At 40.1% G+C, this 24,566-nt stretch overlaps 1 protein-coding gene across 7 annotated transcripts in view; it reads right to left on the reverse strand.

Moving 5' to 3' along the window:
* LOC140785770 (sugar transport protein MST1-like) overlaps positions 1-23,182 on the reverse strand; it is a 32,205-nt gene extending 9,023 nt beyond the window's left edge. For 3 of the 7 annotated variants that reach the window (XM_073133755.1, XM_073133757.1, XM_073133759.1), the window contains exons 1-15: positions 22,795-23,182; positions 22,643-22,692; positions 21,929-22,136; positions 21,728-21,853; positions 21,441-21,539; positions 3,659-4,335; positions 3,330-3,578; positions 3,113-3,241; positions 2,980-3,048; positions 2,777-2,887; positions 1,368-1,475; positions 1,178-1,288; positions 1,020-1,106; positions 392-481; positions 201-296 (exon numbers count right to left, since the gene is read on the reverse strand). In XM_073133755.1, the coding sequence (XP_072989856.1) occupies positions 201-296; positions 392-481; positions 1,020-1,106; positions 1,178-1,288; positions 1,368-1,475; positions 2,777-2,887; positions 2,980-3,048; positions 3,113-3,241; positions 3,330-3,578; positions 3,659-4,335; positions 21,441-21,539; positions 21,728-21,853; positions 21,929-22,136; positions 22,643-22,692; positions 22,795-22,957 (2,373 nt within the window). In that variant the 5' untranslated portion in view covers positions 22,958-23,182. Of the gene's footprint in view, positions 1-200; positions 297-391; positions 482-1,019; positions 1,107-1,177; positions 1,289-1,367; positions 1,476-2,776; positions 2,888-2,979; positions 3,049-3,112; positions 3,242-3,329; positions 3,579-3,658; positions 4,336-21,440; positions 21,540-21,727; positions 21,885-21,928; positions 22,137-22,642; positions 22,693-22,794 lie in introns of those variants that run through there. The other 4 variants (XM_073133756.1, XM_073133760.1, XM_073133761.1 and 1 more) reach the window with 4 other exon arrangements.
* Between the last annotated feature and the right edge of the window lie 1,384 nt (positions 23,183-24,566).

The following is a 24,566-nucleotide window of genomic DNA, read 5'->3' on the forward strand; positions in this document are numbered from 1 at the left end:
ATCTATTGAACAGTTAAAAAGCACCATTTTTTTTAATAAAAAAACATCATTTTAAATGCAAACCATTTTTTACAGCAACAATTTCATGATATATAAGTAAATGAGATAATTCAATATCCAACTAAATGATTATAGAAAAAATTGGTTCATTAGGATAGTCATGAAAACATTAATAATTTCCATCTTTACGTAAGAGTCACCTTACTGTGCTTAGGAATATTTCTATCACTCCCTTTCTCTACTTTCTTCAGTATGTTTGCTATTGGTGTCCGCATCATTCCTGACAAAGTTACATCCTAGAATGCATCCAAAGAAGAGTACAGCTCGGTTCTAGGAAACAGTATGTAATGACGAACAAGTTCTTTAAAGAAGAGACTTTAGAGTGTGCTACCTTCCTTCTGCTTTGGGGACTTGTCAAGGCAAACTGGTGTTGTTTTCTGCCATATGAATCCCTCATTTTTATTGACGAAACAGAGTACTCCTACAAAAAAAAAAAACTCAGAAAAGATTACAGTAAAATAATATAATCACCTCTACTCAATAAATGTAAAGTCTTATTATGAATTTATGATGTAAGGTAAATTTCTGAAGTGCAATTTTGCAGGCTGCCACCACAAACCAAGAGCCTTATAATTATTGCTGAGATGCCAATAATAACATTTACAATCAAAGGATGTGTTCAATCAAGAAAAAATGTTGTAAAAGTGAAGGGAAAATTGATCAAAGGCAGGTTTACATGTGATAATTTTCTTGTGTGTCATCAACCATTATGGTGATTTCCAATAAAAGAGGTGTAGGTCTATATTGGAAAAATATTGCTGAGGCATTTATTAAGTATCAAGGACTATACTCTTCCTGAATCCTGAGATATATCCAATGTAGAGCACTAATCTCTTTCTTGACTAATAGTGTAGCTTAAAAACCCTCACTATTAGCCCAGGTTGATAATATAAACAATAGCTTGTGCACAAGAGAATATGGCCATGCACGTATAAGCTTGGAGCATCAATATAAAACACCTTCTTCGAATTCACTTCTTGGTCAACTTGTTGATTTTCACCCATTACTTTCCACTGCAATTGTAGTAATGCTCTTTGCTTTTCTTCCTGTAAATCACATCAAGAACTAGATATTAGAACCTACAGGCTTTTGTAAAGGCACATAAACAAGTAGATACCTTCGACTTCTGGAGCTCCAATTCCTCCTGTAATTTTCTGTACTCATCTTCATGTTGCAGCTTCAAGGAACTTATTTGAATTTCGTGTTCTTTTCTAAGTGATGACATTCTCTACATTAATTTGAACTCAAAACTTAGAAAAATTGACAAGCTTTTGGGATGATGGAAAGGCAAGTATAAGCAGAAGTACCTCCCTCATTTCATTTTCAACCTGAAGCTGTAAATGCTGCAGCTCTTCCTTGTGGTGAACCCGAAGACTTGATTCCTTCTCGTTGTGATCCTGTTGGATTTTGTTAATCTGCAGGATGCAAAAAGGAAGCAAAAAATGGCCTGATTCTCTTTCAAAAATGGATCCATTTCAGTACACACAGGTTCATTTCGTGAATATTCCAAAATCAGGAACCAACTCCAGCAGATTAATAATATCCATTGTAATAAAAGCTAACAAAAGTTGTGTACATAGAAGCAATTCAATTAAAAACATAATCAAATTAGTTACATCCAAGGGACACCAAGGTTGTCTAGTGATAAAAATAGAATGGTCAACCTAAACATGCAACAATTGGAAGGGAGACTATCTTGCAAGTCGTCATCTTAACCAGTTTGTAATTTTGTATTATCTATCCATCAAAATTTCCTGAATAGAAACACCCAACAATCACAGGAGAGAAAGTGTGCAGTTAATCACAAAATTTTCGGAAACTATGAGTTCTACAATAAGACACCATAAGTAATCGTAAGTGTCACTCATTTCAGTCAAGGCTTCAGATGACAAAAGGGGGTTTGAATCATTGAGAAAGATTTTCTACTGCCATCATTTCTAAGTAAGAGTTTTTACTTTGAAAGCAATAAGTCATCTCTCTTGGCAACTCTTTGAAATGTAATCCTTATACTAATATAATGGGACCAAATTCGTAGATTGAAATACGAGTATATGTCTTTTAAGCTGACTATCAATTTGATGTGAGTATTTTGTTATGCATTGGAGCCTATCAAGGATGTCAATTCTTTGTTGACATGAAGGAAACCAACAATAATTGGTCAAGCAATTGCTGCTGACTAAGAATTGTCTGGAATTGGAATAATTTCTCAAACTCGAGAAAGAAACCAATTCTTCTCTACTCCGTAATCCATACTAGTACAATATTCTAGTTGCAAGATTATCAAATGAATGGTGCAAAATGTAGTAGCTGTTAGCTACATCAGCCTATGGACTAAGAAATAAGGGCAAAAGAGTGGTGAAAATAGAAGTATACACTATAGCCTTATATCCAGATTATTCCTAATTTTGCTAGAAACTGCCGTTAACAGAGAACTTAATTAATTAGCATAAAGTTGATGCTAAGTAGTCTGTGATATATAAATACAAAGTTTAGAAAACTGTCTTTCAAGTACTAGAGATTGACACAACCTTTGTAAAGCTCATGATACAAGCAAATCCACATCAGATATCTAATTATTTAACAAGAAAGTGCAATTCTGTAATGGTGAAGTTAACTCCATCAGAATTCTATATAAAAAGAGGATACCAATAGAAACATTATCAAATAATGAAGGAATGAACTAATGCCAATAATATGTATGAGAAATTGTACATACCATTGCACCATGTTCCTCCTTAACACTCATCAAGTGCTGCTGGGCATCTTCTTTGTTTTCTGACAGTTTTTCATCACATTTCCTTTCCAATTCTTTTCTAAGTATCTCTGCCTGATGTATTTAGTATCAGAAATAGCAAGACAAGATGTTAATATTTTTCAAAATACAGATAACTGGAAAATCATTTTTAAAGAAAATGGTGCCTTCTCTTTTTCAGCATTGACAATTTCTAACTTCTCAGCCTCATACTTCCTCCGAATATCATTGATTGCCTGTCAAAATTGTTCTTAAGGATTGGAACAAGAACGTTCAACACCAACTACTCAGAATCAGTACCTGGTCATTTCTCTGAGACAATTCCTTCAAATGTCTGGATAGCTCCAACTGTTTACCCTCCAGCATTAAATCATACTGTTTCTTTGCCTCAGTAAGTCTGGATTCAGCTGCAGTCAGTGAAACCTGAATCTGAACAAAGATAAGATTGCTCAGAGCCTCATACATAATATCTAGAACAGAATAATTATCATGACCAAGAAGAAGTATCATAAACAACCTGCAAGTTTTGCTCCTCCAACTGCTTTTCTCTTTCTCCAATACTTTTATGAAGATGCTCCTTCTCATCGAGCACACCCTGAAGCTGACTGACATGATTCTCCAGTGCATCAACCTGCTGGTTGCGCTTAGTAATCTCACTCTGTAGAGCTTCTGTCTCCTGAGCTTGTTCCTGTAACACTAACTGCACTTTGTCGAGAAGATCCTGTTTCTCTGATTCTAGCTTTGATATTTTCTGCAGCATATCTTGCTACAAAATTTAACATCACCCATTAGGAAGCAATGAAAAACTCGCAAGCCCTACCCAACAAAGGAATTATATTTACAAACCATTTGCTTCTCAGTAAGGCTAGAAGCTTCACATAACTTTCTAATTTCCTCTTGTAAATCACTAGCCAATTTATCTGATGCATCCTTCTTTGATAGAATATCCTCAGCTTCAGACTCCAATCCTCGAATCTTATCTTCGGCTAAACGGCATTCTTCCGCATGTTGCACCATAACAAATTCTTGAGCTTTCTGCAGCTCCATAATTTTTGTCTTTAACTCCACAATTTCCATTCTGAAAGCGTCATTCATTGAAATAGAATGTATATATTCTTTATAAAGAAATTCAAACTTTTTCCGAGCAGACTTCACTGTCAGATCCTTCTCCTCTTGGATCAACTCATAGTATGTTCCAAATGAACAGAGTAATTTGGAAACATGGCCTGAAACATTTGCATTCTCTTTATCCAGTTCAATTATTTTGGCCATCAAGCTAAGAAGCAATGTTTCAAGCTCCTTATGTTCTTTGCTTAATTCGTCTATTTTATGAGCAAAATCTTGATTGCTGTGCTGCAGAGCACACTTTTCACTTTCTAAATCATTTACACAAGCCCTGAGGCTGATGCAGATATCTTCTTTAGTCCTCAACCCTTGTTCCATCTCTTTCAATTGGGAATCAAGAGTCTGCAGGTGTGCCTTGTTTTCTTCAACTGTCAGTTCTAATTCTTTGATAACAGAATCTACATGTAATATGTGAAGGATATCTTTAGTTGATGTCACTAACACAAATAAATCAGTAGAGAAAACGAGAAAGATAGTCAGAAACAAACAGATGAAATAGCACATTACCTTTCTCAGGTTGTTAACGGCAGTCTTGTCATGAGATTACAAAGGCAACAGGATTCACTCACCTGATCTATTTGACATTCCTATTTAACCAACTCATTTAACTAGTGAGTAACTTGAACAAATAACATTGTTGTGCAATTGATGCGAACATCACTGGTAGGACACGATGGCGTGCATACCAACGCAGGAGGCGCCAACATTTAATGATCCCCCCCTATAGGGATTTGGTTATGTGTTACAGACCGGACCGATATGGGGATAGGTTGGTTATTTGGATTGAAGGGAGATCTTGATGGTGATGGAAGGGGAAGAGAAGTTGATATGTGGATGGAGATATTTGCGATGAGAGATGGGAATAAGATGAAGGGGAAGAAGATGTCGCTCCTAGAAAAAGTAGGGCGCGACCAGACGAGGAGGAAGAAGATCTAACCAATGAAGGTTAGAGGACGATGAGAAGTTAGGAAAAGAGGAAGAAGGAGAGAGAGAGATAGAGAGAAGAAAATATGATTTCATAACATAACTCAACTAGGGTGCACTCGACAATAATTAGAGGTTACCCCTAGGACTCAAACAATAGAAATAAAACCCTAAAAACAAAGTGTTCTAGCCGCGGTACATTCGAACGCACCCGAGGCCGTTTGAACGCGAATTTCCCGTTCTTTGTATTTGCGAACGCGTGTAGGCGTTCGAACGGCCTCGGGCGCATTCAAACGAGCTCGAGGCCGTTCGAACGCACAAATCCCATTCTCTGTGTTTGTGAATGCTTGTAGGCGTTCGCATAGTGCGTTCGAATGTGGTCTCCAGCATTCGAACGCCCCCCCGACAAAAAGTTTTATTTTCTTCGAAAATAAATTTATTTCTTTCGATACAACTATCAATCCATCACGCTTCTATCACCTTGACCTCAAGGTGAGAAGTCCAGAAAGCGTTTCATGATGTCCACCTCAGACTCCCATGTCACCTCGTCGAAATGCCGTCCAAGCCACTCCACCAAGATCTTAGTCTCTAGTTAACCTTCTCGACGACACCTCCGTCTCGCCAACACACGCACCGGCTCATATGCCTGTATCTCCTCCACTAGATCGGGTATCTGTGTGCTCACTGCCTGATCCGCCCCTACTCTCGCCCGCAGTAGTGATACATGAAACACGGGATGAACTTGAGATCCCTCCAATATGCGGAACGGTCCAAAATACCGATGCGCTAACTTGGGATTGCGTACAGGACGTAGGTTAACTTGCCGGTATGGCTGGGTCGCACAAATACAAGGTCCCCAACCTTAAACTCCAACTCCCGATGCCAGCGATTATACACTTGCTTCATGCAGTTCTGGGCCATTGTCATGTGCTCCCCTAACCTCAGAACCACATTCCGATCTGCTAGTTCCATCTCTGTCTCCGTCCTCACTGCTGATGCCTCAGGGTCATATGTCCTCAAGGTAGGTCACCACCTACCTTGATGGTGCTGTGAAATGCAGTATTATAGGACCACTTTGCCCACGGTAAGTAGTCGAGCCATCTCCTCGGTCTCTCGCCCACAAAGCACTACAGGTATTGCTCTATGCCCCGATTCATCACCTCAGTTTGACTATCTGTTTGTGGGTGATAGGCTGAACTGAGGTTCAACTGAGTACCCTGGAGTGCGAAGTACTCGGTCCAAAAGTCACTAATGAAGACTCAATCGGATACAATTGAACGCGGCATGCCGTGAAGCCTAGCAATGTCGCGCACGAACACCTCTGCGACCGTCCTTGCTGGATATGGGTGCGCCAGGGCTGAGAAGTGAGCATACTTACTCAGCCTGTCTACCACCATGAATATGATTGAGTACCTCCTCACAGAAGGTAAGCCCTCAATAAAGTCCATGGAGATGTTCTCCCAAATCCTCTCCAGTATGGGCAATGACTGGAGTAGTCCAGCTGGCCTCAGTGAGTCGGACTTTGCCCGTTGGCATACCTCGCAAGCACGTACGAATGCCCTTAACTCCTATTGTACTCCAGGCCACATACAGCTTTGTAGTAGTCTCTTGTGAGTCCGTAGGAGTCCCTCGTGTCCTGCCTCAGGGATGGAATGAAAATGTTCTATCACTTTTCGTCGCAGGCCTACGTCCGCAGGATTCCGGATGCGCCCATGGTCCAAGAGCAATCCACCTCGGCTCACCATCCCAGGATGACTAGTGGGGTCGTCCTCCTTCTCCTGCAAGATTCTCAAGATATCTAGATCAATAGCTCTTGTCGATTGTATGTCATCTAAGAAAGGGAAGATAGGCATGAACAGGGTTGCTAGTTCGGCCGGTTCGGGTTGTTGGGATAGCGTGTCCGCCGCCTTGTTCTCCGCTCCTTTCTTGTATTGCAGCTCGTAGTCATACCCCAATAGCTTGGTGACCCACCTCTGCTGCGTGGGCGTGTGAATCCGCTACCCTATAAAATAAAGTAAGCTCCTCTGATCTATCCGGATCACAAATTGCCTCCCAATTAAATAGGGTCTCCACCTTGTCACAGCATGCAAGATAGCAAGCATCTCCTACTCGTAAGTGGATAACTGCTGTGACCTTTCGGTCAATGCCTTGCTAAGGTAAGCAATGGGCCTCCCTGTCTGCATCAATACAGCTCTAATTCCTGCACCCGATGCGTCGCACTCAATCACGAATTGCTTAGTGACGTCGGGTAGTGCCAATACCGATGCGGACGCCATTGCTTTTTTCAACTCTTCAAATACCTTTGTCGCTGCATCAGTCCACTCAAAGGCATCCTTTTTCAGCAAGGTTGTTAATGGTGCTGCAATCTTCCTATAGTTGGCCACAAACCTGCGATAATAGCATGTTAAACCAAGGAAACTGCGTAGCTCCCGTATCGTCCTCGGTTGTGTCCAGCTGAGCATGCACTCCACCTTGCTTGGGTTGGCCGCGACTCGCTCGGCTGAAATGATGTGCCCCAAATATTCCACTCGTCGTTCGCCTTATAGACATTTACTTCGCTTCACCTTGAGGGAATGGTCCCTCAAGAGCGCCAACACAGATCGTAGATGATTCAAGTGCTCCTTCAAAGTCTTGTTGTACACTAAAATGTCATCCAAGAATACTAACACATACCGTCATAAGAGTGGATGGAATATGTCGTTCATCAGCCCTTGAAAGGTCGCCGGAGCATTCGTCAACCCAAACGGCATCACTCGAAACTCAGCGTCCGTCATGAGTTCGGAACACCGTTATGTGGATGTCCTCTGCATGCACTCAGATCTGGTGGTACCCTGCACGAAGGTCCAGCTTGCTGAAGTATGATGCTCCGGTCAGCTCATCCAACAACTCCTCGATGATTGGGATCAAGTACCTGGCATTCAGTGCGCGGTAATCCACGCAGAAACGCCAGCTGTCGTCCTTCTTTCGCACCAACAAAACTGGTGATGAATAGGAACTCCGGCTTGGTTGAATGATGCCCTGCTCCAACATCTCCGCAACCAGCCTCGATATTTCTTCCTTCTGGATGTGTGGATAGCGATAGGGTCGTACATTTGCAATTTTGGCCCCCGATACAATCTCGATCCTGTGATCAGCGTGCCTAGCAGGTGGCAGCCCTCGTGGAGCCTCAAATAGTCCAGAAAAGTCAGCTAATAAGCAATCCAAATTAGGATGAGTACATAAGTCAAAGACGACTCCAGGTTTTGTGGGCGCCAGCTATAAGAAGTACGTAACCTTGCCTATTCGTGGAGCGCCAACCAACGGCCTCAAAGAGGGGCTCGTTTGCGTGCAAACTCTCTCGAGTCGTACCACACGTCCATCTCTCCGAAATGTGAGCCTCATCTGTGAAAAATCAAATGTGACGAAACCAAGACTCTGCAGCCACTGGGTGCCTATTACAATGTCAGCTCCTCGAAGGGCTAGCAGGTACAAGTCCAAGGTGAAGCTATGTCCCTACACTTGTACCACTACTACTCGACAGACGCTGTCGGCTCTAAGGCGGGTACCATCACCAATGGTCACATCAAATCTAATAGTAGGCTCGGCCTCAAGTCCTATACTCCGTACCAATCTCTCGTCCAAAAAGTTATGTGTGCTCTCTGTGTCAATGAGGATGTGTAAACATTGCTTTCGAACGAGCCCATCCACCCGTAGGGTCTTTGGGGCGCTAATACCGGAGTACACATGCATCGAGATCTCGGCCTGCATATCCTCCTCTACTATCTCCTCAAGCTCCTCTCCAACTATGTCCTGTGTGATGTCCCCCTCTGCCTCTTCGTTATAGCCATCGATCAACATGACGTTGCCCGTAGCCTTGGCGCATCGATGTCCCGGAGTGTAGCGCTTGTCACACCAAAAACACAAGCCCTTGGCTCATTTTTCATCCACCTATGCTTGGGGCAAGGACTGGCCCTTGGATTGCATGCCTCCTCCTCTGAATCCGGTCGTCGGTCTCGGGGTACCCCGCTGTCCAAAAGAGGGCACCAATGGTTTCGTCATGGAACTAGAACCGCCAGTTGTGGGCGCCATTCGTGGCATATAATGGCTGTCCTTCGATGTCCAATTCATCTTCATAACTCCTTTCAAGGCAGTGTACTTCTGTTCCATCCTTATGGCAATCTCAAAAGCCCTACCAAAAATGTGCTCTTCAATGCTTCTACTGGCCACCTTGGAAAACAACGGCTGTTGAGACGCTCAAAGTCTTCTTGATATACTACCACCGTAGTCTTTTGTGTCAATTTGGAGAGTGTAGCCCCATAATCTTCATATCCAATGTCCCAAACCGTCGAGCTAATGCAAACGTGAATGTTGTTCAATTGTCGAACGGTTAGTGGGCATGCATGGATTGGTACCAATGTAAAGTCGCATCTTCCAAATGAAAGCTCGCAATAGGTACCTTAGCCTCTTCCGGCGTGCCATGACATAAAAAGTATTGTTCGACACAAAATCCAATCAATAGGGTTACCTCCGTTAAACTTTGGGAATTCCAGCCGAGCGGATCGTCCGCGGAGGCCATAATCGTGCCCATTGTCCATTAGAGGATCCATCCTCATTGCTGGCGGATGAAGGATGTGGATCTCCGGTCCACGACGTCTCCTTTCCTCTTCCTCGCGAGCAATCACATGTTCATCATCATATGGCCACGCTGCTCCCGGTTCGCCCCTACCTTGATGGGGTTCATTCCTTCCTCCATCTACGCCATGGTTCACTCCTAGTGGGGCCGGATAAGGCATCCTTGGTTTAGGTGGGTTGGGCAGTAATGGATCTGTCTGCCCTAGAAAAACTCTTGTCGTTAGCGGAGTTTGATTGGCCGCTAGTGTAGTTACGACGGGTTCTTCCGGTGTCAGCCCTCCCACAATATCATACGAATCTCCTCGCATAGGGACTGCACAAGGGCTTCTTGCATTCGTTGCTGGTGGTCCATCATTCTTTGTTATTGCTCCATCATTTGCTGAATGACCGCTGCCACATTAGGATCGAGTGGCATGGAAAAAGGCGCGCTCGCCTCGAGTGGTGTGGAAAGAGGCGCACTCGGCGTGGCGCTGGTGCTAGCTTCGCTATTGTCGTCCACAGTGGTCAGAGCGTTTGGATCTGGTTCCGAGTTGGCATCCATCGTCCCACACTTTGCCATTGATCTTGTGTTAGTCATAGTCCAAGAACCGGTGGCTCTGATACCACTGTTACAGGCCGGACTAATATGGGGATGGGTTGATTATTTAGATTTAAGGGAGATCTTGATGGTGATGGAAGGGGAGAAGAAGATGATATGTGGATGGGGATATTTGCGATGAGAGATGGGAATAGGATGAAGGGGAAGAAGAGGTCGCTTTTAGAAGTAAGGCCGCGACAGACAAGGAGGAAGATCTAACCAATAAAGGTTAGGGGACAATGAGAAGTTAGGGCAAGAAGAAGGAGAGAAAAAGAGATAGGAGAAGAAACTATGATTTCATAACATAACTCAACTAGGCTATCCGTTGGATTCAAACAATAGAAATAAAACCCTAAAAACAAAGTGTTCTCGCCACGGTGCGTTCGAACACGAATTTTCCGTTCTCTATATTTGCGAACGTGTGCAAGCGTTCGAACGGGCTCGAGGCCGTTCGAACGCACAAATCCCGTTCTCTGTATTTGTGAACGCCTGCAGACGTTCGCACAATGCGTTCGAACACGGTCCCCGGTGTTCGAACGCCTCCCGACAAAAAGCTTTATTTTCTTCGAAAACAAATTTATTTCTTCCGATACAACTTGATCCAACTCCAGTTGTATCATTATGATTGAGTTATTTATTACGTGATATTTATGATCGATTTTGTATTTTTATATATTTAGGACGTCTTTACTTATTTCTTATTTAGAATGTCTTTTGCTTATTTCTATTGTAGGTCTATATATAGCCCCGCTATATTTTTTTTGAGGTTATTGAAAATTATTTGATTTGCTCTAATTTGGGGAAATTGGTGTGAAACCATTTTAAGGGTGGAGGTGTGAAAGCCATTCATCTTCTCTCTTTACTTCCTTCTTCTTCTCCTTCTCACCACCACATTTTGCATCATTTTGGTATCAGAGTGAAGGATCCAAATTTATGGATGTCTCTCCTCCTGAATTCTATGCTGCTTCACATTTGTTCTTCGCCCAACTGATCGCTTCATAGACACCGAAACGCCAACAAGCCCAACGCATGACGAGCACGACGAGCACGTAAAGTTCCAAAACTCATGAGAAAATCACTATCAACGAGGGACGAGGAATCTGTCACCATTAGGAATTGCCACGTAAGATTCATCGATATTCAAAAGCTAATTGCTTTAGATCCATCTTATTTTCATCATAGATTAAAAAAAACACGTCTCTTTTGCTGTAAAAAAATAAGGAATTTTTAATTTTCAATTCTTTGGTTCTTACCTTTCTACTAGAATCCCAACAAATTTCTTATTTCTAAACTTTCTATCGAATTTCCTTTTTCTTCTTAACATCCCAACAAATCCTCTATTTCCTAAATTTTCTACCAAACTTCCTCTTTTCTTCTCCACATCCCAACTTTTCAAAACTCCCTCTCCCTTAACTGAACCCAAACTCTCTTACTTGACCAAATCTAGACTTAAAAACTCTCAATCCAACCAAACCCTTACCCACTAGACCCAAATCCTCTCAATCTAACCAGATCCTTACCCACTAGACCCAAACCGAAAACACATTAACCAAATATCTCAAATGCAACTCAAACTCACTCGAACCCATTAGCCACCTCACCAGCCCATTAGACTAAACCCATTAATCAAATCCCTCAAACTCGTTAGCTATCTTCTCCTGTAACCTTTAATCATTTCAACACCAATGCCTAGCCCACCTCCGCACTGCCGCTGCCCTCCACTCCATCTGGACACCACTTCTATGCCATTGCTCCACCACCAACACAGCCACCCAATCCTTGTTCTTCCGCCGCCTTCTTCAAGCCGCTCAACCTCACCGCTAATGACACTGCCACTTTCCACACCAGCGCTCGCTGTTGATGAAATTGCCACTGCGCCTCGTTCCCCCCTTCAACGACAACCGCAGAGTGCCTCCATCAATGTCATCGATCCTTCCGGCCTCCCCATTACCGTTAACTGCCCTAGACATTACCACCGACACTGCACCTGTGTTGCTGCCACTCGTCGGTTCTAAAGGAATAAAACTACATAGCAAATAATCAAAGGATAGAGAGAGAAGAAAATAAGAAGGGTGGGGAATTAAAACTGTTTTCAGATAGTCAGATATTATTTTGAGGTCATTCTTCTAGAATCATCTTTAAACTATTATAAATTCCTGCTGTCCACATATGGTAGAGTGAGATTACATAAATACTTTATAGCCTTTGGTCCTAATATTAAGAGTTGAACTGTGCCAAGTAGAATATTAGCATTACAGTAAATTTTAGAAAAAAAGATTAAAAGGCTTGGCATTGACTAAATACAATTTTGTTAAAAACCATTAAATCTTGGCATTAATCTTCGAACCTCCTGATTATAATTTTAAATTTAATCAATTATTTAATTTTAAGATTTCTTTATTTGCATACTATATTACATCAATTAGATCAAAACACTTGCTTTAGATCAAATTTAGTAGACATTTCCCTTAGGTTAGACACTTAACTCATTCATTGCATATTAATGTGTGTCAACACGTAGATGTAAAGCATATCTCCTCAGTGAATCTAATGAGTCCAGCAGTAGTGGTATGGATTCCGAACTTAATAAGAAACTCGATGATATTATGGGTCAGTTAGGTATCTTAACTCAGCAAGTCAAAGATACTCAGGATACTCTGCTTAGGTATCAACAGGTAATTGATGAACAATTATATAAGATACAAGCACCCCGTGAGCAGACCACTCCTCAAAATGCTTATCGCTTCGATCCAAAACGCGATAAACTGCCACTCCTTTACCTAGTCAATACTTTCAAGGGAATGAGCAAGATCTTGATGAACAATACCTTCGATGCATTAAAGTTGATGCTCTAACGTTTGATGGTTAGTTAGACCCTCAATACTTCCTAAACTGGATCAAGAACATGGATTATTATTTTAATGGTATGACATATCCAAAATCCGAAAAATTAGGTTTGCTGCCATGAAATTAACTGAGCAAGCAAATCAATACTGGAACAATGTTGAAACTCTTCGTGAGATTAGGGGTGAACTACCGATTAAAAGTTGGACTGATATGGAAAATGAGTTAAAACGTAAATATCTTCCACCTTATTATTACCCTAGATTACTAGACAAGTGGAATTGACTTACCCAAGAAAGTAAGTCAGCAAAGGATAACATTGCAGCTTTTGATGAGCTGATGGTTCGGTACAACTTGATTAAATCGAAACCCCCTATGCAAATCTTGTCAACATTTAGGGCTGGTCTGCGTGGAGACCTGAGAAATGAGCTCTTTGCTTGTAATATTGATATTTTGAAAAAAAAAAACTTTCAGTATAGTTCAAGACTTAAAAGAATCCAGATCTAGCCACATCTCAACGAGTCACGAAACTAGGCCTCAAATTCATAAGTCCTCCATAGGTCCTCATCAACCAAAATATGTCATTCAATCTATAATCAATCTACCCCTAGCCCTTCACAACCCAAGGTACAATACAATGATAAGACCGTCGAGAAAGACTTTTCTAAGGTTAATCCCCGAATCAAATGCTATAAGTGTCAAGGCTATGGGCATGTTGCTACAAATTGTGCAAGTCCATATAAAATTAGCTTAATTAAGAAACCCTTTGAACAAGACTTTGATGAATATGTTCACCATGTAGATGGGAAAAAAGAGAAGACGAATAGGAAAAAACCACCCTAGGATGCCCAAGACATAGACTCTATATGATTACATGTTGTAAGATGTGCTCTCTCTCAGCCTAAAGTCAACGATGATTGAAGGCGTAACTCCATTTTTCACACATTTAGAAAAATTAGAGGTAGAAATTGCAAAGTGATTATGGATAGTGGGAGTTGTATAAATATCGTGTCCTCTACCATTATTTTTAAATTAAACTTGAAAGCGATTCCCCACCTTAATCCCTATAAGGATTCGTGGATCTACTCAACCACACTAGAGATAAAACAATGGTGTTTGGTCCAAATAGAATTCACAACTTACAAGAATAAGATCCGCTGTGATGTTTTGACCATTGATGTGGGTCAAATTATCCTTGAAAGTCCTTGAATATATGATAATGATGTTTATATTTATGGTCGTTCAAATATCTACATGTTTAAATACGAGAGTAAGAAAATTAAAATTCTTCGGTCGCAGCCTAGAAATAACAATGCTGACAAGAAGTCTAATCTCATCTAGTTTGATAGTAGAGTCATCTTGATTAGTGTTCGAAACATTAAGCGTGAGATAAGTAAAGGAACTCTTATTCTGATTTTTGCCGCTCGAGAATCCTGAACAAGACTAATGAATCGATTCCTCTTAAGGTCACTCTCGTGATTGAGGAATTTTCGAACATTTTCCCTGTAATTTCTCGGATAAATTACCACAATGCAAGACATTCAGCATACTACCGATCTCATCCCGGGTGCATCTCTTTCAACTTGCCTCATTATCGACTTAATCAAACTAAACACGCTAAACTTAAACAACAAATTGACGAGTTGTTAAGAAAAAACTTTTTGAGGAAAACCCAAGTCTTTGCATTGTTCCTGCATTGTTAAGGCCGAAGAAAAATAGAATTTGGCATATGTGCATTGAAAGTCACACCATTAATAGAATAATGGTAAAATACTGTTTTTCCGTTTTTCGTTTAGATGACATAGTGAATATGATGGTAGGTGCCACAATCTTTGCAAAAATAAATTTAAAAAGTGACTTTCACCAAATTCGTATACGTCTTGGCAATGAGTGAAAGACTACTTTTAAAACAAAATATGAGTTATATAAATGGATGGTCATGCCTTTTGGCTTGATTAATGCTCCAAATACTTTCATGAGAGTGATGACTTAAGTATTATGACCCTTTATGGGATAATTTTTAGTCGTATACTTTGATAACATCCTTATCTACAGTCGATCTCAGGAGCAACACATAAATCACCTTCGTTAAGTCTATACTATCTTGAAGAAAGAACAACTGTATGCAAACCCTAAGAAATGTACATTTTTGACAAACAAAATTTTCTTGGGTTTCATTGTTTCGTCTGAAGAAGTCTCTCTATTGACCCTGATAAAGTCAAAACTATTAATGAATAGAGGCTAAACCTTGTACCATAAGAGATGTAAAAATTTTCATGGGCTCACGACCTTCTATCATCATTTCATTAGAGGAATTAGTACCATTATGGCTCCGATAACTGAATGCCTCAAGAAGGGTGAATTGATTGGTCAAAGAGTGCCACCAAAGCTTTCACCGAAATCAAGAGGAAAATGGTGGAAGCTCTCGTCATGTGATTCCCCGATTTTACTAAAGTCTTTGAGGTCGCATGTGATGCTTCTAAAGTTATAAGTGGAGTCCTAAGCCAAAAAAGTCATATGATTGCCTACTTTAGTAAGAAGTTGAATAAAACTAGGCAGCGGTATACAACTTACGATAAAGAATTCTATGTTGTGGTTCAATCTCTTCGTCACTAGAAGCATTATTTGCTCCCATAAGAATTCGTTATTTTCTCTGACCATAAGGCACTTCGTTACATCAACTCTCAGAAGAAGCTTAATGCTAGATACGACAAGTGGGTTGAATTTCTCCAGAATTATACGTATACCTTGCGACACAAATCTGAAAAGAAGAACAAAACTGCTGATGCACTGAGTCGTTGAATGATCATTCTTTCAAAAATGAATGCGAAGGTAACAGGCTTTGATAAAATCAAAATTGAATACGAATCGTGTTCGGAATTTCATAAAGTTTACACCTGTTAAGTGACGAAATGACTCGAGAAATAGATGGTTTCATCTTGTAGTATGGCTATATATTTAAATTTTGAACGTTATGCATTCCCAGCATTTCGTTAAGGAAATTTTTAATTTGGGAATTACATGCTAGAGGTCTAGCAGGACACTTTGGGCATGTGAAAACTATTAAAACTACTAAACATTGATTTTACTAGCAAGTCTTAAGAAAGATGTTATAAGAATTGTTAGTCGATGTCACACATGTCAACTCGCTAAGCAGCGAAAGCAGAATATGAGATTGTACACATATTTGTATGTTCCTAATTGTCCATGGCAGGATGTTAGTATGGACTTTTTATTTGGACTTCCGAAGACTAGTCGAAAGCACAACTCTATTCTCATGGTAGTGGATCAATTTTCTAAGATGAGCCATTTTCTACCCTGTTCTCAAACTTTTGAAGCCTCTCCAGTTGCAAAACTCTATTTTGATGAAATCGTTAAGCTGCACGGGCTTTCAAAAACCATTGTGTCAGATAGGGATGTGAAATTCACTAGCTATTTTTGGAAAACTCTATGACATAAGATGGGAACCAAGCTTCAGTATTCAACCGCTTTCCACCCACAAATGGATGGGCAAATTGAAGTAGTCAATAGGATTTTAGGGAACCTACTGAGGACTCTTGTTAGTAAAAATTTAAGGGAATAGGATCAAAAACTGTCAACAGCAGAATTTGCATATAACAATTATGTTAATAGATCAATAAGTCTACGTCCAATTGAGGTAGTGTATAGTTATAAACCTAGAAAGCCTATAGATCTCATTCCTATGTTGTCTGAGTCTGCATCTACATTCACATCACATATTCATGACTTGCATAAAGAAAGTAGTAACATAATTGCTTATACGAGCAGTATGAGAGTAGCAGAGGAGCACATTTGACGGAGTCGAGTTCTCTACCACTTTGGAAGAATGATGCAGATATCACCAATAGGACACGATAAAGTGTACCAGTGTAGAAGGCGTCGACATTTGATAATTCCTCCTATAGGGATTTGGTTATGATTGAGTTTATTTATTACGTGATATTCATGATGAATATCATCGATTTTATATTTTTATTTTTTTAAGGTGTCTTTTTTTTATTTCCTATTTAATGTGTCTTTTGCTTATTTCCATTGTACGTCTATATATAGTCTCCTTTGGGGAAATTGGTGGGGAATTATTTTAAGGGTGCAATTGTGAAACCCCATTCATCTTCTCTTTTTGTTTCCTCCTCCATCTCCTCTCCATCACGTTTTGCATTAATAATATTAGAGTTATCTGATTATATTTTATTTATTTATTTATTTAGATATATGGTGACTTTATATAAATAGGGCCAATGCCCCATCTATCATTTTAATCAATACATTTTTCACTAGACTTCCTCCTCTCTTCCTCTATTCTCTCCAAACCCAATCTAGTTTAGATCTTATATTGTTTCATGGTATCAGAGCTTCCCGATTTTTAGGGACCTTGCTAGTTAGTCCTCTCCTTCTCCAACAGTCTCTCTCACTCACACTGCTCGAAATCCTAATTGTTGAAAGCCTCTCCAACTACCTCAAGCTTGCCAGCAACTATTGTAGCCACAGCCGCAGCAGTCGCATTCAGCCGAACAGCAGTCATCCGCAGCGATTGCAGTAGCTGTGCTTCTTCTCCCTCGTCTTGAGCTCCTCTCTTCGCCATTCTCTGCAATTCCAGCAACATAGCCGTAGCAACTCTGTTCGCAAGCAGTAGTAGTAAGCGCTCACCAACTATTTGATGAAAGTTCGGATGTCCATAACCCTCTTTTTTAGCACAGCAACACGTCTTTAGCTAGTGCTCACCAAGTGCTCGACGGAAGTTCACTTGTCCACTGCTCTCTCCGTCAGCAATACTATTCAAAGATTTCGCTCACCAAGTTTTCGACGAAAGTCTACTGTGTAAAGTCCGGCAGTAAAATTGTTTTTCTACAAGTGTGTGTCAAGCTGTCATTCTTTAACAGTTCTGTTTTCAGCAATTGCTCACCGAGTGTTCGACGAAAGTCTAATGTGTAAAGCACTCAAGTTTTCAGCAGACCTATCCAAATTTGGCACCTATTTGTAGCATGTCAAAGTTAGCAGCACTGTTCACCAAGTGTTTGACGAAATCCCTAAGTCAGAAATTTTCAAAACACCCTCAAGATGTTTAGTAGGTTCTCTCTTCTAATGGCATCTTGTGTTTTGATCAGCCATGAGAGTCTTAGCTTCACTGGTGCCTCTATTTCTACCTCTATTTTCTCTGGTATTACTAAATCTTAGATTTTCAATTATGGCGCCTCACATCACATGATCGGTGACTCATTTATTTTCACTAGTCTCACCCTTGCCCCCACCAATCTGCTCATGTTCATAGCGCTGATGGGACTCACTATCCCATCTCTCATATTGGCTACATCACTCGACTAACAGATCCTCCTAGAAGTCTTACTTTATCTAATGTCTGGCTTATTCTCGATCTTACAATGAGCTTTATTTTTGTTACTCAACTTTTCAACTCTAGTTACCATGTGTCCTCTTCTACTTCTTGTGTTGGGTAGGACGCATCAACAGGTCAGAAGATTGGAATCAGTAGTTGGATTTATGGGCTCTACTATCTAGACCAGCTTCACCTTCCTCTATTTAATCCCAGTGTTTGTCACGTCACTCCCTTATCTCCTTCATACTTGTGGCATCAGCGTTTAGGTCATGTATCTAATCAGCATCTAGTCAGCATCTCAAGACTCTATCCATGCTTGGATCCTTACGTAATAGTACTTTTTTCTATTTATCTCCTTATACTGGATGTAGGTTGGCAAAACACCAGGCCCTTTATTTTCCTCATAGTAAGAGTATCTCTGATTTCCCCTTCGATCTTGTACACTCTGATATTTGGGGTCCCGCTCCACCATCTTTTGGACTTAGCTTTCTTTATTATATATGCTTTATTCATGATTTCTCTCGTTTCACTTGGATTTATCTCATGTGTCAACGCTCTGAGATATGTCAGATCTATCATAATTTCTCTTCTATGGCTCATACTCTATTTGGCCGATCTATTAAGATTTTCTGATCTGACGGTGCTTGAGAGTACCTTTCCTCTGAGTTTCATTCTATTCATACTTCTACCAGCACCTTATCTCAGCAGTCCTGTCCCTATACCCTTGCTCAGAATGGTGTTGGGAACGAAAGCATAGTTATCTTCTTGAGGCCACCCATGCTCTTCTTTTTGAGGCTTATGTTCCTCAATCTTATTGGGTTGAAGACTTTCTTACTGCTCTCTATCTAATCAATCGAACTCCATCTTCAGTCTTTTATGATGTGACCGCATATGAGCGTCTCTATGGTACTTCACCATTTTTTGATCCTCTTCGTATTTTCTGGTGCACCTATTTTGTTCTTCCTTCAGGTGAACGCAACAAATTATCCCATTGGAAAGCTAAATGCGTCTTTCTAGGATATAGTCCTAAGCATAAAGGCTATCATTGTTATGAAACTTATGCTCGTTGTCTTAGAATATCACACCATGTCACTTTTTTGGAAGAACCCTTCTTTACCTTCGATGTTGTGGCTCTCTCAGACTTATCTTTTTCTAGATCTCCATGCACCTATTCTATCTTTCGCCCCTTCCGATGTCCCTACCTCACCCCATCATCTACCCCTCCAGAATGGCTCTCTCACTGAGGTTCCAGCTTTTCCAGATGAGTACCCCTCTTCCCATGATGACCCTGCCATACTTCTTTACTCACAAGTCATGTCCCCCTCATACAACTAAGCCTCTTTCTACTGGTAGTATCCCTCCAACCATCACATCCTCTACTGTGACAGCTCCTGCATCCGCTCGTCGTTATCTAAAACGTGAGCATCGCATTCACGACTGGTATGATTTTTTGATGTCTTCCACTACCTACTCTCCCTAGTTTTATACATTCCTTGCAACTATCCACTCCACCCTTCAGCCCAAGTCATATCGTGAGGCTGTCTAGGTTCCAGAGTGACAGCAGGCTATGGCAAATGAGCTTCAGGCCCTTTAGCAGATGCATACTTGGGATGTTGTCCCTCGCCCGCCTGACATCGTGTCTGTCAGCTGTAAATAGATCTTCAAAGTCAAATATCGATCTGATAGATTCATTGCTAGGTATAAAGCTTGTCTGGTTGCTCGGGGATTCACTCAGGAATACAGGACAGACTACGATGAGACATTTTCTCTTGTTGCTTGGATGACTTCTGTTCACATTATTCTTGCTATTGCTTCTAATCGCCAGTGGTCTTTTCATCAAATGCATGTGAAGAATGTGTTTCTTCATGGTTTATTTGACAAGGAAGTGTACATGGATACTCCACCTGGTTTTCTTCTTATCCCAGGTCACATCTGTCGATTACGATGAGCTATTTATAGGCTCAAGCAGACTCCTCGTGCCTGGTTTGATCAATTTCGTCATGTTCTTATAACCTACAGATTTCAGGAGAGTCCCTCTGAGCATCTATGTTTCTGCGGTCTTCTGCTCAGGGTTATGTCCTCCTACTGTATGTCGATGACATAATTATCATCGGAGATAACGATTAGGATCCACTTTCTTCAACATCATCTTTAGAGTAAATTTGAGATGAAGGACCTCGGTCCTCTTTGGTACTTTCTAGGTATCAAAATTGCTCAGTTATCTCATGATCTTTTGTTGTCCTAGGAGAAATATATTATCGACATTCTCAGTCGTGCTGCTATCATTGACACCCGTCCCGCTGCTACCCGAGTTGAGCTTCATGTGAAACTTCAGCCTGATGAAGGACAACTTCTTCTAGATCCAACTAGATATCGTCGGTTGGTCAAGAGGTTCATTTACCCGTCTATTTATTACCCAACTTGATATCTCTCATGCAACTTATTTTATCACTCAGTTCATGCAAGCTCCTCGAATTGCCACTATGTTGTTCTTATGCATATTCTTTGATATCTTCGTGGTACTATCACCAGCTGGTGACAAATCTGATCGAGAGTCTACTACTAGCTTCTGTATTTTTCTGAGACTCCCTAATTTTCTAATGCAGTTTAAAGCGGAATGTAGTCTCTCTCTCTAGTATTGAGTCAAGGTATCAAACTATGTGTGTGGTGATTAAGGAGATTGTTTTGCTCCATCGCCTCCTTAGTGATATAGGTGTTCCATTGCCCCTCCCAACTCCTCTTTATGTCAATAATGATAGTGCTAAAAAGCTCGCTGAAAATCCTATTTTTCATAAAAGGATGAAGCACATTGAAGACAATATGCACTACACTTACAAAGAGTACTAAGTTGGCATTATTTCTCTCCATAGCCTCAGCACTAAGAAGCAGATCGCAGACTTCTTCATGAAGTCTCTTCCTCTTTTGCGTTTTGAATATCTAGTTAGTAAACTATCAGTTTATAATCCACCTTAAGTTTGAGGGGAGTATTAGAGTTATTTGGTTATATTTTATTTATTTATTTAGATATATTGTGACTTTGTATAAATAGGGCCAAAGCCCCCTCTATCATTTCAATCAATATATTTTTCACCAAACTTTCTCCTCTCCTCCCTTACTCTCCAAACCCAATCTAGGGTTAGACCTTGTATTGTTTCGTGCAAGTGTCATTTCACATAAGAAAGTTCAACATTCACCTTTTTCCTTTATGACAGTATCAGTTGCAAAAAGCTGGTCATTGAAACTCCTCTCCAATTCCTCCTTCTCATGTTTAAGTTCCACCATCAACTGCTTCCCTAAGAAGAAAAAAAAAATACTATCATGTATTAAACTCTTGCCAAGATAACAGGATGAGATTGCTAATGCATGCTTCAAGAACATATAGGAAAATCGAGCTGTATCCAAGAATGGGGTTATCAAATCACAGTTGAAAGTTGACTATTATGCATAGGTCCCAAGAAACCGGATATGCTGCAAAACTTACCATCATTAATCTCTTTCTCTGCACACTTTAATCTTGTAGAAGAATCATTTAACAGGGAGTCAAAGTCATTGAAAGATTTCAAATGGTGCTCAAGCCTTCCTTCAAAAGACTTCTTGTCTTCCTCGGCTGCTAAAGAAGTGCCTCCTCAATTACTTGAAGATGATCAGGCAACAAGGAAAATTACCAACACTTAAGCATTACCTTTGAGAGTTTGACCAGCTAACTGCTGCAAAGTTTCAGTCAGTTGATCACACATAGTCTTGGTTGAAGATAATTTTGAATCTAATCCCTGCCAGAGCTTTGAATCTTCTGTTTGCTTCACTTTTAGCTTCGCATTTTCATTGACTGCTTGTTGTAGTTTGGATTCTAATACATGTATCAGTTCCGTTGCTCTTTTCAGCTTTGTGTGCTGTTTATCAATGACATTAAATAGTCATATTAGTTTTAAACTTTTGATCAGCCCAAGAAAGCACCAAACAAAAGAATATCATAGAACAGAGTTACTTCTGGCGAAAAAAAATTAAGCAAGATGTAACATGACAGACATTGCACTGTTCCAAGCAAAACAAGAAATCTAAATATTTTTTAAAAAAAAATACAATTATATAAAAGATGATATGATGCAAATACTGAGCCAAAAGGGATGATTCTGACTTTCAAAGTTTACAAATAGACCAAATTGGCCTTTACAGTGAAAAAGACCTGTTGCTGATGAAAATTATAATTTAAATTACATCCTGCATGAGTAAATTTCCAAAAGAAGCAATAAATCAGAAAGTTGTTGAAAGAAAAAGAGGAAATCAAACACTAACATTACAAAAGTAAAGATCATCAGATATTAAAGTTTTAAAACCAGGGAAATTCAAGAAAAGCGATCAACGGTAAGGCAAAAATAGAAAAAGGCAAGTATTTTACCGTCATCTCAAGATCAGTCTTCACTGAAGCTTGCTCTTTAACCAACTTCTCTGAAATCAAACACATCAAGAATCGGAATCACCACACAAGTCTAACCCTTCCGATCGGCCAATAATATGTAAAAGAAAATCTATTTCGGAAAGAAACCAAACCTGCAGTGAGCTTTAGATTCGCAAAGCTTCCATACGAGATTGAATCGGAGGAAGATCTCGGATTTGAAGGAGGATAAGCAGCTTTCCCAGCCCCAGCGAGGGATCCACTCAAGGATCTGAAGTGATCCATGCTCTTCATGCCGGTAAACCCTAATTTATGCATCAAGAAACCTAGAAAAAAGATCTATAACGTCTAAACCCTAAAATTTCAACGATGATCTCCACTAGAGGAAACCGGTTACCGCAAACCCTACCAAAAGACCCACGGATTCGGAGAGGCAAACCCCAAGGATGAGATCTCTTACAATTAGGAGAGACGATTTCGATCTATTCTTATCTGGAAACCCAAGATTATTCTCCAAGTGAGAAATCCACAAGAAAGGGAACGAGATCGTGGATTTGAGAGAGAACGAAGAGAGAGGACAAAAAGGTTTGAATGAGATCGGGCGCCATCACTCCCACTATTTATAGAGCCTGGCTGCCGCTTTATGACGGTTGCAGCTATTTTTCCTAAATGCCCTCGGCTTTTTGTGAAATTACAAGTATTTTTTTTTTGGGCAGCTAAAGTTTGGGCCCTAATAAGCTAGCCCAAAAGGAATATTATGATGGGCTTGGGCTTAATATGCTTTTCAGTTTGGGAATAAGGAATTCCTGCAGACCAATAGGTGGCAGCCACTCAAGGGCTCCAAGGTTGTATAAAATTAGATTTTTTTCTTTTTTCTTTTTAGAGAAAGTGAGGAATATGGGTCAATTAAAATACATTAATAAATATTAAAAATTACAAAGTGACATGAAGAGAAATTATATTTTACTTTCTTTTCCTCCCGTATAGTGGATCTTTCCGGTAACACAATTCTACATGATATCCTCAAAATAGGACCGCGCTTGCTTTAGCCTCTCAATGAAATTGTCTATTATTATCTTTACTTGGTATATCCAATATTTCTTGCAAGGAGGAATACTGTGAATGGCATCTTCAAACTTGATAAGAAGAAGTAAAAGATTCGATGGAGTCCACATTGAGTTTCAAAATGGATTTCAATGTAACGAGTACAGTATGTTATTTATTTATCTATTTTATTGAGCAAAAGCCACATAGCAGTATAGTATATTATACTAGTAAAATTTTAATTCGAGGTGCAGAAGACTCTCAATTGCTTTTAGATTTCCCAATCAGTTTCTTAGGATTCCAAGTCACCCATGTCTAGCAGAAACTTCTATCTTCATAACAAGTTTTCTGATTGCTAATTAAACACTCCTCCTGTATGCACGGCAACTTGAACATTCTTCTTTACATGGGCGTAAAAATGAAGTCTTATCCACGACAACTTTATTTTTGTTTGGATAAGCAAATTAAATGGGAATAAATCCTCTTTTATCCGATATCTACAAGATTTTTGGATGTCTTCCATCACTCCTTTCTTTCTCACTCCAACCAACTTTGCAATTTTGTCATCACTTTGCAAAGTAGTTTACTTACATTTCCTTTTCCCCACCAATGACATAGGAAACTTTAACTTGGTGTCCAACACAAGAGCAGAGAGGATTAGGTATTGACGTCTCTCTATCAGATGCAGTGTGCATGCTAGCTTTTCTCCATTAACCATGACCAAACCCAACTTAATTTTGATCAAGATGAATTGATAAATTAGACACAAATTAATCAAATTAATCTCACCCAACACTTTCTAGTAAGAAACATTAAGGCTTTGTGGCACGTGTCAGCATGCAGTGGGATGAAGTTAAAAAGTTATCCAATTCCACCTGCTCAC

Source organism: Typha latifolia, chromosome 4 (assembly GCF_019914945.1).
Source record: "Typha latifolia isolate L0001 chromosome 4, TyphaL0001v2, whole genome shotgun sequence".
Classification (NCBI taxonomy): domain Eukaryota; kingdom Viridiplantae; phylum Streptophyta; class Magnoliopsida; order Poales; family Typhaceae; genus Typha; species Typha latifolia.